A 14,563-nucleotide genomic window follows, 5' to 3' on the forward strand; every position below is an offset into this window, starting at 1 on the left:
CCTTGTCCACATGTAAGAATGGTCTAAAGGTTCAACCAGTGGCCAAGGTACAGAAAACCCCTGTGCACTGGTCTGATCACTATCATCTTGAATTAGGTCACAAATTCCCTTCATCTCTCCGGGTGGGTATGTGGGCATGCTCTTGCTCTTCACCTTGATTTTTCTGAGACAGGGTCTCTTACTCAACCAGAAGCTTGCACTTTCAGTTAGACTGCCTGGCTAGCACGATGATCCTGGGATCTGCCCGTCTCTCTTCCCCAGCACTGGGGTTACAGGCATGCAAGGCCAAGTCTGGCATTTTTATGTGGGTGTTGGGGATTTGAATTCAGATCCTTGTGCTTTCAAACAAGTACACCTTCTGAGCCATAACCTGTCATCAACAACCTGACTGTTGTCATTACATAACCCTCTTCCTTTAAATGACACAATTTTGTTTGCTAAAGTTTATTGGCTTTGAAGTCAATAAAATGTAAAATCCTTTTTATGACTTCCATGGCTTGAACACACTTGACATGAAACCATTCAAATGCATTACTGACGATAGTTCAAGAACTGATTTCTTACACACACACACACACACACACACACACACACACACACACAGTTATTATAGTTTTGGTTTTTCCTCTACTCTGTCCATCAAGGTCATAATGAAGCAGTTAGTTACTGCAACTGCAATGTTTTCTTTATGGCTCCAACAGCAGAGGGAGCCTGGATTCTACAGTTGCGGAGGCCCCCAAGCGAAACGAGCAGTGGCACTAGAAGTGACAAAGTTTTTCATTGTAATGATGTCCTTCGGGGTTTTGATTAATTCAGCTGATTTCTACCCATCAGCTAACCAACTGAATGCTCCCTCATGAACCTTGAACAAGGTCAGCAGAGGGTCATGCAAGGCAGTAAAGTTAGCATGCCTCTAAGTTGCAAATATGTTCTAACTAACAATTATCTAGTAAGTCACCAGTGGGTCCTCAATCACAACACCTCATGCTGGGATTATAACTAATTACAAGACACCCTTCATTTTTGATTACCTCCCCATGTGGTTCTAATTAGATTCAGCATGAGTACTTGATCATGAAAATTTCATCAAGTAGTTCAGGGCCTGAAAAATTTTTAAGTTGATATGCATGAGAAATGTCCCCTTCAATATCAAAGGAGGGTCTTTCACTCAGCCACCTACTCAGGGACAGCCTAAGGTATTGGTGACTTGATACAATTTTGGTGACTTGCTACAGTTAAGATTCTTTAATTATATAAGTAGAAAGAGGTTTGTGTAAGTTCATCCACAGATAATAATTTAGGGTTTAGCACTGGTATGAGTTACCTGTGCATAAAGTATGTATTAAATCTATGTATTTAACCTCAGAAGGTTCCAGGGTGCAAGTGATACATGCCATAAAAGGAAAGCATCTTGGAGCATATGATTTGTGTAGTGACTGGTCCAGCTACCTTTCAAATTATCCTTAGTTTTACTTTAATAATCAATGGCAAAATATGTGCATATTTTAATAAAATTGCACAATTTAGTTCTGCTTTTGTCTTGTTTTCAAGACAGGGTTTCCCTGAGTAGCACTGGCTGCTTTAGGACTATCCCTATAGACCAGGCTGACCTCAGACTCAGAGATCTGTTCCTGCCTCTGCCTCCCATGTGCCGCAATTAAAGGCATGCACCATCACTGCCCCAACTTACTAAAATTGTACTCCCTAATTTAAAAAAAAATTAGACAGAGTATCACATTAAAGGCCAACTGGCTCAAATCTGTGACTCTCCCAAATGCTAGTATTAAAGGTGTATGCTGCCACAGCCAGCTTCAACTCTAACATTTCATCCAAAAACTGTCAAGGAGAAATACAAGTATACCTAAAAGATGGGGGAATGCCCAAATTGTGATCCTGCTGACCCAAATAGATACCTGTCTAAGCCTCATCGTACTGATTCATGAAATGGAGAAGCATTCGAAAAAAAGGGTGCTTTCTGTTGGATGGTAACATTAGGATGAATTTTCCCTTTGTGCTTTTCCATATCCTCATCTTACATGTTAATATTTATAATATATAAATAACATGCAAATATTCAAGGGAACACTTTTACATTCCTAACTTTACAAGCAGAAGATAGTAAAAGTCCTGAAGATGTAGTTCAGGGATAGAGTGTTAATCTAGCACAAGCAAGGCCTTGAGTTGGTTCCCCAGTACTGAACTGGAAAATGTATAGCCACATATCAGTTTAAGCAGGGCTTGGTGCATGCTTATCACAGCTACAAAGTGAGACCACACTCTTCTCCCTCCCCATCCTCTCTCTTGCACAAGATACTAAAAGTTTATAGGATAAAAGCACAAATCTAGCTTCCTAGAGAATGTTCGTGGGCAGTTCAATTTTTATTAAAATTTTATTAACATTTCATAGGCCCATGGGAAGGAGCTAGGTCACTCAGCCTTAGTTGCAAAGGGAGGAAAAGGGTTGGGTTTAGAGAATTTCAGTGACTTCTCCAAGATCAGAGTTTCTAAATGGTAATGGCTGACCACTGACTGTGAGATTCAACTCCAGGGTTCTGCTCTTGTCCTCCAGCCAAACTATGTATAGTCTGGGTTTATTTCTGGCTAGGAGTATCTCCTGGAACTCTAAGCAGGCACGAGAAGCTACTTGGAGAAAAGGTGGTTCTCTTACTCCACACAAAACTCCCTGCAAGGTATAGAGATCCTGGAGGAAGGGGTAAAGAGGGACTTTGTTGGTTGACTTAAGACCAGAGAGCAGCATATCATTCCAGAATGGAGAGCAGTGGGAGGTTGCTGGCAGTGCTGACAGAAGAGATATAGACACTATGTCATGGCCATGTCCATGTTATTCAGCAGGCTTGGATAATATCAAATATTTAATAGCATATTTAGCCCCACGCAAAGCATATTTACTCATTTCCATTCAAGTTCAAGCACTTCCAGATCTTGATGAGGTCCTATTTAAGAACTGGTTTTAGGTTCCAAGGCTGCCCTCTGCTGGGCAGGCCCTTGCCTTGTTCGCCTGAAAGCTCTGCTCAAGGTTCAGTAATAGCACTTTCCTCCTCTGCTGCTGGACACTACTGTAGCAGTTCCTCCACTCTTTCTTTAGGCAGGCTCATGATGGGCAGGGTTTCTGAATTGCTGGCCCCACACTGACTGCGGCGTTCAGCAATGCACACTAGAAGTATTGGAAGGAATGAGAAATGTAGGCCACAACCTACATTTTGTTTGGGCTCCAAAAGGTCCAAAGCAAGTGTGATCTCTCCAGAAAGCAAGCAGTCTCTCGGGTGGTATGGAGACCAGCTCCACCAATCTGCTGTAGGCGCCTGAGCAAGCATTTTGTGTCATATTCTTGGAATGGGAACAACAAGTCTCTTATGTGGGGCTGCTGTGAAGATTAGTATTACTAATCCATGTAGAAAGAACACTTGGTCCAGAGCCTGGTATGGCTGGAACAGTCAGCTAGCACTCAGCAACCCCAGACCAGAGTCTTGGCACTTCACCTCATGGCATGCAAAGAACAGTGGCTCAGAGAATAAAGCCATTGATTTAGAAGGAAAGGTGGAACCTATGTCTGTCCCTGCTGAAGGCTGTAACTCAATGGGCAATCTTACAGTGGTCTTGGGAGGTTTGGAGGTGATAGCATTGGGGGACTGAAAGGAGAGTGACATATACAAGCATTTGTCCTGCCTGGTTCCAAGCAGCTTGGGGACCCTACTGCATTACACAGCCACTTTCCTAAGAGGCTCACAGGAAGGAGCTCACCCCTTGCGCCCTCAGGTTTACAGGTTCTGAGAAAGCTCCAGAGTGTGAAGAGCCTTGGCTCAGCAGCTAGCACAGCGTATATAAATGTGGTTGTCTGCTGTCATGGGAATGCAGACTTATGGTAGGGAGGTCAAGGAAGCAGGCTTCAGAGAGTGCAGCAGCGACTTGGAGAGGACATGCTGAACTCTGGAATCCCCTGAGGAGGAGAGTAACTGCCCTGCTTTGTGTCTCACAAGCCTCCAGTTAAAATACTTTCTGCTACACTTTAAAGCAAGAATGCCAGCTTTAAACCAAAGTACACAGTGAACATAAGTAACAATTTTACATGACTTTATTTAATAAAACCATGTATTTACAATTCAAAAAGTCCTAGTTTGATACATTTTACTAAATAAAATTAAAGGTTAACTGTACAAGCAATTAAAACATGATATGTAGCAAGTGTTATCAGAAGTTTCCTATTGGCAAACATGGAAAATATAGTCACAAACTGAGTAGTTAGAAGTACCTTTGAAGTGAGCATTGCTCCCAAGGTGACAGGAAGCCTCCCTTGCAAGCTCCCTCTGGAGTAAGAGCTGCCCAGCACCCTCAAGTTTAGGACTGAAAGTCAACTGCAAGCGAGGTGGGAGGTGCAGACTTCTGTAGGATCTGTTTCCAGTTTGCCAAAACAGGAGCAGGAGAGATGCCCTCAGAGAAGAGGAACTTGGAACGGTATAGCCTCTAAGGAGGGCACATCAGGCTCATACAAACAGGCTATGAAAACCCTGTTTGGACTAGAGATGCAGTCAGTGCTTGGCTGGCATGGAGTCCTGTTTGAGAACTTCATCCACGCCCACAGATTTATGTCAAACAAGAAAAGTTAAGAGCTGGGTTGTGAACACACAGAGAATTCCACAATGGCATTCACAACAAGGTGCCCAAGTCCCCTTGTCACAACACTTTCTGTATGACTTAGGAATGTCTTTATGTACAGTAAGAAAATATATACATCTTGAGAGAACAGATGCCCATATCATGGAACAAAACTAAGTACATCTGAAAGGAACGACAGCAGACAGGTCTGGGTACTCCGCTCCTCATAGGCCAGCTGGGCCTGGGCTACATTCAGTATCTGATGTCAAGAATGGCTGGATCTGGAGGACACTGGATGGCTGATGAAGACATCCTCCTCCAAGAGGTCAGACATCAGCCTTTCACACTAAGGCAGAGAGCTATATGGAGGGTGTTTGGTAGCCTCCCTGGAGAAGCCAAGAGACTACAAATGAGACTCCAGGAGAAGAAGAGTGGTGGCATGGGTGAATGGCGTGAATATGACAACCTGCTGATGCACTAGGCTATCACCAACAAGCACAGCACATGAAGGGAACCCATGCAAATACACTGTCATAAGGCCGACCCAAGTCTCCCTGCCACATGCTGTAGTCAGTCAAGGGCTCCCCAATGGTTGTCAGACACTAGAATGATGGAGAAGATCATTTCTGGGGGTAGCAGGTATGGTTTCAGAGGGCTATGGACTATAGACCACATAGGCATTTGCTGGAAAATGGGTTCTCAATCCCGGCCTACCTGTACCCTCAGGGACAAGGATGCCAGTGGATTATCAGGAGGTAATCAGTTTCCACAGATACTGGATGTCTTTTTTATTATTCTATGCAAAAACTATTCATTTCTGTGAATTTGGATAATCAAATTACTTATACAAAGTTCTCAAGTCAAGGAAAAGCTACAACACCAACACCCTCACCAATGAGCTGAGAGAAATCAGCTGGAAAGGGAAGGGCTGATGACGCCGAGAATCCGGAAGACTGCCCTGCTCTTCAGTTCCCACAGCAGTGTGTGAAGCCTACCTTCTAAAGCCATATGGGTACAGGAGAGAATCACTGGCACTTAGGAGGGGTCCAGCTACTCAGGTGACAAAGGCAAAAAGGGACATTCAGCTAAAGCAAGGAAACTGTCTCCCACACAGCGATGTTTTCAGAGGCTCTCATGACCAGCCTCCCAGAAACATGAAGGTTAAGAGAAGCAAATTTTGCAGTCTCTTCCTACCCCTTTCTTTACAGGGCCCATCTCTATCGCTTCTCAGCATGTGGCTCCCCTGCTCCAACCACTACGGCTCCCAAGATGCAATGAATGTTACTTGGGAGAGCGGGATCCTAATGTGAACTCTCAGTCTTTCTGCTGTCATGTGTCAAGGCAACAGGGTCAAATGACAACACAAAGGTCAGGTGAATTTTCAGGAGTCTATGAACATTCACCAGCAACTACCCTAGAAGGTCAATCTTCCTTATGCTGTCCTTGGCAGGGAGATTTAAAACACACCCTTCGGGCTAGAGACATGGCTCAGCGGTTTAAGAGCACTGACCGATCTTCCAGAGGACCCAGGTTCAATTTCCAGCACCCACATGGCAGCTCACAACTGTCTGTAAGTAACTCCAGTTCCAGGGGACCGGAAAACCATGATAAAATACCAATGCTCATAAGATAAAAATGAACTTAAAAACAAAACAAAAAACAAAAAACAAACAAAAAAAAAACAAAAAAAACGACCATCTCTGGAAAGATTATCTCAGTAACTAAATAAATAATTCTTTTCTTAACCAACATAAGAGCCAATAACATCTCTGAGGTCTCCTAATAATATTTCTCATGCCTCTTGGCTAAGAAAGATTGTAATATACCTTCCAGTAGTTGGCATAATAGCATCACAATTTAATTAACTGCGCTGGAATAAAGGAGCAAGGAGACAGCCTGCCCTTTCTTGAACCCATGTGGAAAATGCAGTGGCTAGCCATGACCAATTCCAGTGCAGAGGTCCACTGAGCCACTTAAGGCTAAGCCTGGATGTAATTCTTTAAGAGCTGCTTTGTTTTAAGGCCAACTCCAGCATGAGAAATCCAACATGGAAAGAGCCCTGTTCTTCACAGGCTTCAGTCTGAAAGCACAGAGGTGCCATGTGGAGCTCTGCTTCAGTGCCAAGTGCGAGGAACCCCTGAGCCTCAGTGTCTGAGGGATGGGCTTCCTTTTTCCATTTCCCGGCTGTCCTTCTGCAGCGCAGACAGCACCTAGAATCACAGAGAAGACAGCTATGGTTAGACCCACAGGCCAAGTGACCTGAGAATCTCATAGGAACAGTAGAAAAACAGCAGCCATCTAACACTCCCATTCCACCCCCTACAAACCTGTTCTCTGGGCTGCTGGCTAGCCCCTGAACAAAGCAAAGAGGCCCAGGTTTCCCCCAAGGCACTAACAAGACTCCTCCCCCATGATGCTCACATAGTTGGTCCCTCTCACCAGACAGAGGTGTGACACAGTCTTGAAGTGACTGCTCCCTCCTCTGCTCTCCCAGCTTTTGGTTGACACTTATAAGGAGCACCCCACTGCACTGCTGCCTAACAGCAGTGACAACCAAAGGCTACATTCCTGAACCCACTGCATGCCAAGCAGAGCACTCTGAGGCCAGACTGCCATCACCGTCAACCTACCTTTCCATCTGGATTCAAAAGCCACTATAAGCAATAGGATGGAAGATCCCCAAAACCTTCACACAGGCCCCACCTTTCAGAGGGACTCCCCTGACTCTCCTTGGTTTCAGGCTCTGTTGCCACCATCTTGAAAGTCTCAGGAACGTTAGAGCCAAGATCCCATGCTTCTATTCACACTGTTCTTTATTAATCAAAGAAAGGCTCTCCTCTGCCCCTGGATTCCTGATGATAATAGCAACATCAGTTCTGCTCCTGTGTGAACTGAGTACATCTTCTTAATTGCTTTGTTGAACTATAATTCATAGGCATTTCACCCCCATAAAGCATGCAAGTCAATGGCTTTCCAGATCGTCAAAGGTGTCTGCAAGCCTCACCAAAAGTCAGCTTTAAAGCATTTTCAAACTTCAAGCAATGTCTTGGGCTGCTGAAACAGCTCACTGGGCAGAAGTACTTGTCACCAAGCCTGAAGACTGCATTCAATGCTGGGATTCCCATAGCGGAAGGAGAGTTGTCTGCTGACCTACACACTTGTTGCGGTACATGCACTGCCCCTCTCTCATGTAGTCATACACACAGAAAACAATAAATGTTTTTTAAAAAAAGGTTAGGGAGGAGGGGAGCTTTTTGGCACAGTCTTACAGAGATGGCCTAGAAGTACTGACACTACAGAATAGGGGCAGTCTTCCTACACACATTTCTTGAGCTGCCAGAAACCCAGACATGAGCCAGGCCGTGAGCAGGCTCACTCAGCAATACGCTGCTTCAGCCTCACAGCTGTGTCGCATACCCACTTACCTGTGCCCATTTCTTGTTCCGGCTCTGCATCTGGACTGTGGCGATGGATGCAAACACCTCATCTGCTGGCAGGTCCTCAGGCAGCCTGGTCAGAAACTGGGCACTGTGGATGAAGTCCATCCTCGTCAGGATATCCTCGAATAGCTTCAGGATGCCCAGAGCGGTGCGGAAGAGAAATTCCTCCCCGTCTCGACAGAACACGTCCCAGATGCGGCAGGCCAGGTCCAAGGGCAGGGACTTACTGTACAAGGTGAAGATCCTGGGGAGAGGTTTGGGATGGCTTAGGCATGCACAACACCCCGAGTCCCTGCCTTTTATACACTGTGGATGACACTGGCTGCATTCACTCTGAAGGCCAAAGTACATTTCACAAAACAGCACTGTTAGCATCAATGTGTTATCAAACACCACAAAACTTTTGAATCACAGATAATGGAAAACTCCTACTTGGAGCAAATGTCTATCAATCACCACTGTGTGCTTCCTGAGACAGATGCCTGTCTAGTAAGACAGGCTATATATCTCAATAGAGCTTGGAGTCAGGTAGGGAATAAGAACAAAGAGGAGAGAGTACTATTTGTCATTCTCCTTGTAGGGGGGGTCAGCAATACAGCACGGCGTGAATTTTTTGAAGTCACTATTTGATTTTTGAGACAGAATCTAGTTACACAGCAGACTATGCTGGCTTTGAATTCATGATTCTTTTGTTACAACCTCTGAGTGATGGAATATAGGTGTATATGCCTGGTTTTCTCAATAAATCTGACCGTAGATTACTAAAAACTGACCTTATACTTTAATAATGCAAACTATCAGACGAAAGGTATTCTCTTAAAAATATAATTGAAAAGACAGGTGGTGGCGGTGCATGCCTTTAATCCCAGCACTTAGGAGGCAGAGGCAAGCAGATCTCTTGTGAATTTGAGGCCAGCCGGGTCTACAGAGCTAGTTCCAGGACAGGCTCCAAAGATACACAGAGAAACCCTGCCCCCCCCCACATATATATAGATATAGATAGATAGATATTGATGTGTTGATATAATTGAGAGCTGAGGCGATAACTCAGTGGTAAAGTGAGGACCTGAGTTTGACACACAGCACCCAGGTGCAACAAAATGCACTTGTAATCTCAGGGCTTGAGATTTAGAGAGAGGCAGATCCTTGGGGCACACTGGGCAGCCTGCCCAGTCTACTTGATAACTCTAAACAATGAGAAACCCTGCCCTTAAAAACAAGTTGAATGGCTTCTGAGGAATGATCCCTGGAGCTGACCTCTGCCCACACATGCATATACACTCATACACAAATGATAGTAACATTCCAAACTATTTAACACCTCTGCCCTAGGGTCAAGCACTTCTAACCTGGATTGAGTCTATGTCATCAGGTGCGTCAAGAGCATGTGTCTGTATAGTATTATAAAGTGAGAAGTCTGGGTATGGTGGTACACATGTGTAACCCTAGCCCTTGGGAGGCTGAGGAATGTAGAAATCTAACCCACACCTTCCCACATGCAAACACCAGTCCACACATGGGAACCATGTCTCCCATCTCCTTCAAGACTGATAGGGCCAACAAGGACAACAAAAAAGATTCCTCCACATATTTTTTTTTTTTGATCCCAAATCCACGAACTAAACTTTATTCTTTTCTTTCTCTCAGGTAGCATAAAACTACTGAATTCAGATTTGCATGTGGAACTCCATCAACTCCTTTAGGCAGGTATGAGACAGCACTGGAATAGCAAGGCCAGGTCTCCCTAAGGATGGCTATGTACCAAACCTTTCTGATTCTAAATAGCTCCTTTTTTTTCCTCCAAATATTTATTTTTAATATCTTAAATTATGTATATATGTGTGAGTACGTGCACATAAATATAGGTACCTATGGAAGCCAAAGGCATCAAGGTCTCCCTGGAGCTGGAGTTACACGTGGTTGTGAACTACCTGATGTGGGTGCTGGGAACCAAACATGGGTCCTCTGAAAGACTTGTAGTGTGTGCTGTTAACCAACGAGCAATATCTCCAGCCCACTGGCCAAAAGAAAACAGAAGACCAGTATAGTCTCAAACTTGCCATCCTCCTGTGTCAAGTCTCAGAGTCCTAGGTCACAAATACTTTTTTGAAGCCTGCTGTATTGCTACTTGCTACTCATTGGTGATAACAATACAAAGTGCTGAACAGACAACTCAGGAGCAGAAGGGACAGACAAACACAGATGGGATTTAAGGACAGAAAGGAACTGTCAGGATGTGTGCACAGAGGGCTGAATACATGCGAACGCTCTTCTACATCGCATGTTTGGGGAAGAACACACTGCTGAGGAGGGGCAGTTCCATCCATCCTAAAGAGCAAGCAGGCGGCCAAGAGAGGAGCTCCAAGATGCTCTCCACACCTGTGGCAGAGTTCATGACCAATCCATGTCTGAGGGCAGCATGATGATGAATCATGCCAGATGATGAAGCAAATCAGGTATTGGAGAAAAAGCGGTCTGGGAAGAACAAGGGCACAGAATGAGCAAGGCCTGCTAGACAGTTCAATAGGCTCTGGACTTTATCCTCAGTGGACTGTGAGAGTCCGAGGGAGCAGGGGAGCTGGCCCAAATCAGGTATGAGCTGGATAGTTGTGGGGAAGCAAAGAAAAATCCTAAGACATCAGGTCACCGGCTGAGCCACCCAAAGGATAAAACTGCCATTTTATATTCTGAGGCATGATCTGTGCTGAAAGTCAGCCATTCAGGTGATATATGCATTTGACTGTTGGTTCAAAGGGAAATTCTGTGCCAGCAACAGAGCTGTGCAAATAGTCTGTGTAGAAAGGACCAAGTCAAGAAACGACAACCAGGATCAGAACGTGAAGGCTATCAAATTGCTCCCCGGCCTGCATTGCACATAGAAGAGTATACCTGACCTCACTGTTAACAACTATTCTTTGTTCTATAACGGAGTTCAAATGGTTGTGGCTTTAAATTTACGTGCCTTCTAAAGAAAATCTTTGTTTCATAGCAGATACCTCCTCATTCAAGTCTCAGCCCTGGTGACCTCCTTGGGAGGCTGTTACTGACCCTCAGGATAGATGATTCTTACTGATGATTTGTTGTTTTGTATGGGGGAATTTTGTTTAGTCTTAAATATGGATATCTATTTCCTCACAATTCAGTGTCTTCATGAGATCAAGGTATAAGTAGGGATGCCCAGCTTTTTCTGAGGCCTTTCCCCTGGCATGGAGAAGGCCCACTCTTCCCTGTGTCTTCACATGGCCACAACCAAGTGTTTCCTGTCAATGTTCACATTATACCTTCTGCATTCCCTTCTTATCCGTCACAGTTCACAGAGCACCCACAGTTCTCTTGGAGACAGTACAGTGCTGGTAAAGAGGGGCTCTGTTGTTATTAATACTGAGTTATTTCTCTGTGCCTTTCATACCTTCGCATCTTTAGGGCCCTGCAGATTCTAGCAGGCATCTCAATAACATGCTTCCAAAAGTCCCTCTCTCTCAGGCCATCAAAGCATGAGTTCTCTCAAAGAATATGTGGCTGTGACGAAACTCCTCCTATCCTCTGCTCTTGGCTGTAAGTGCCTCTAGGACTCAGGTCTTCCCTCAGTTCTCAGCAGTCCCTTCATATTCCCTTCTTTCCCTTTTGTTACCAGGAGACTGCAAATGCTTAACTAGATTTCAAACCACATTTAGGCTCAAAAGTCATAGAAAAAGAGCTGGGAAGCACCTCCATGGGCTGGTGAGCCACTTCGCTCAGCCACTGGGCAGCAGTTGATGCCAGGTTGGCTCTGGCTCTGAGGAACTAGAGAGAATAGGAAAGTTGATGAACGCACATAGCCCTCCCCTTATCTTAAAGCCCAATTTCATATCTTCTCTATGACTTAAGGCTCCCTGCTCCCAGCCAGTGACTATGTACAGGAGTGGGGTATGCAGTGAAGTCCCTTGCCTTCCCAGGCCCTTCCTACCACAGTGGGAAGACAGAATTTGAGAAGAGATATTTCTTTGCTCAGGCCCCTGCAAATACTGAACAAAATATTAAGCAAGGCACTTTCAGGGCTGAGTCCAACTATTATAAAGGAATGCATTTCTGTGCCGCTGCACCAATGCCATGGGCTTTCAAGAGTAAGACCAGAGCTGTGAGCATCCATTACTCTATAACACATGTGGGCAGAAGGGATAATCTTTCCGGCTGAGCCTTCAGTATTCCCATAAGTATTTTTATTTTTATTTTTTTTTTTTAAATATTTATTTATTTGTTTATTATGTATACAATATTCTGTCTGTGTGCATACCTGCAGGCCAGAAGAGGGCACCAGACCCTATTACAGATGGTTGTGAGCCACCATGTGGTTGCTGGGAATTGAACTCAGGACCTTTGGAAGAGCAGGCAATGCTCTTAACCTCTGAGCCATCTCTCCAGCCCCCCATAAGTATTTTTAATCTAGCCATGCCAAATCCAATCACTTTTCTGAGTTTGCACTGGATTAGATATGAAAAGAACTGAAGCTGTAGGACACACCCCCAAGGAGCCAGTACTCTTTACAAAGAGACCCGGGGCTACATGTGAGCAGCCCCAGGCTGCAAACCACAACCCAGAGGCACTCTTGCCCTTCCATGGAGCATACCCCATTACTACAACCCAAGAAGGGGCATTCTTACCTCCACTTTGCAGATGAAGATACTAAAAACAAAGCGCATGGTAGAAACCTTATTGCAGCTTAGGGAGGGGGGATTGTCACCTAACAGTCTTGCCCACAGAGAACCTATGGCTAAAGACTTGGACCTACAGGCCACAACACAAACTTCTGGCTGTGTTCAACTTGCTCAACCGGACTGGTTCCTAGAAATGAGTCTTTCATCCAACACTGGTTCAGGAGCACCCTCAGCTGCTATCCTACCCACATTCCCCATGTTTCTAAGAAAGTCAGGAACACATAGAACAGGGATGTGAGTTAAGAACCCATGGGCCTGTGGCAGCCAACTTCCTTTGTAGACTTGCATGCAGGCAAAACCAAGGTGGCCACCCAGATTCAGTTCAAATTCAGACACTGAGTACAGAAACACTCCTGGTCCCAAGAGTATTCAGTAAAGCACTTTCTGCTGCCTGCAGCCTTACCCTGAGTGAGCAGCATCCTCTCTGGTCCAGCACCTGGGAGGTAATGGTAAAGCCCTGTACTCAAACAAGCTGTAAACCAGTGCTGCTGCAGTTTCCTTCTACCATACTCAAAGCCTCAGTTAGCCAGCACTTCCAAGGGGGCTGGAGGGTTCTCTCCTCTCGCTCTCTCCCTGACTACAATGTGGTACCTACCCTCAAGGTATCCTGGGCAGATCCAGAGCCCAGGAGGTGAGACCTATGAATGAACTTAGTACAGAATGCAATGGAAGCCTAATCACTGGCAGTCACTTCCTTGAACCTACCCCACAAGGGGAAACCCCACAGAGTGATAGCTCTTCATTTCAAGGCATATATGGAGCTGGAGCATCTGCTAGGTCTTTGGACTAGCTCAAGATTATTGTTACAAAACTCACACCTCCAAACAACTCTGCCGTTGGAAACAAGGGAAAAATCTCCTGGGAAGTTAAGCTACCTCTCGTCAGCTCTCCCATAGTATTTAGACCCTTGATAGTTAGAACACTCAAAATTCCATAGGCAATGAAGACAATTGACAGGCCATTTCTCTGATCTTCAAGTCCATAGCAGAGACAGCTAAAGAAGGGTCCTGGCCAGCGACCTTCATTACGCTCTGTCCTGCAGGGCTAGAAGGGGAGGAGACTGTTCAGCAGAACAAGTGGACAAGTGGCTTTAGGTCACTGGCACCTAAAGGGACTTGGAAACAGAAATGTCCCTGTCCTGCCCAGGACTTGAACCAAGGATAGGGCCAGGCCTTGAGGATATAGAAGTGAACCACGAGGCTCTGAGAGGAACTAGAAAAATAGATACCTTGAAAGTATGGGTGGTGCTGGAGGAGGGTAGAGAGCAGAGCGACTAGGTGTCTGCTCACCCTATGCAGCCATCTCTGAGCACCCATGGAGCCACACTTGATCCCTGGGGCTGGATGCTTCTCTCACACTGTGTGCACTGTGTAGGGCACATGAGCATGATTCAGGTCAGACCCAGTAATTCCGAGTATAGAAGTGACTTGAGGAGGTGGCAGGACACAAAGGGAGCAAGGCTCTGGAGTCACACTAAACAGTACGCACACTGGAAGCTGACACTGGGTGAGAAAACTCCAAGGACAAAACAAGGAGTATTTTCGCATGCAGCCTCTAGTGACCGGGACCTTCCCTGACCATCAGGACCCAGCACTCTTGGGAGCCAGGCTCATGCAGACCATTAATAACCGAGTTAAGGATAATCAGAGAAGGCACTGCCTGAACGCAGTTCAACTTCAGCACAGCACTTCTAGAGCCAGCCTGTGAGCCTAGCCCTGTAATGCGGCCACACACACGGCAGGCATCCTACTTGGCCCTTACTTCAGAAAGCAACAGCATTATATCAGGAACAAGCCACCCGTCAGGCCCTCAGGG

General features: G+C 45.5%; 1 protein-coding gene across 3 annotated transcripts in view; it reads right to left on the reverse strand.

The window, feature by feature from the left end:
* Positions 1-6,625: 6,625 nt before the first annotated feature.
* The window catches only part of Tbc1d14 (TBC1 domain family member 14), an 89,653-nt gene continuing 81,715 nt past the window's right edge, over positions 6,626-14,563 (reverse strand). For all 3 annotated transcript variants that reach the window (XM_041636311.1, XM_041636313.1, XM_041636312.1), the window contains 2 exons: positions 8,040-8,298; positions 6,626-6,824 (listed from right to left, as the gene is read on the reverse strand). In XM_041636311.1, coding sequence (XP_041492245.1) covers positions 6,759-6,824; positions 8,040-8,298 — 325 coding nt within the window. In that variant the 3' untranslated portion in view covers positions 6,626-6,758. The remainder of the gene's footprint in view (positions 6,825-8,039; positions 8,299-14,563) is intronic.

Source organism: Microtus oregoni, unplaced genomic scaffold (assembly GCF_018167655.1).
Source record: "Microtus oregoni isolate MIOR12 unplaced genomic scaffold, Mior012 000049F_ref0000343, whole genome shotgun sequence".
Lineage (NCBI taxonomy): Eukaryota > Metazoa > Chordata > Mammalia > Rodentia > Cricetidae > Microtus > Microtus oregoni.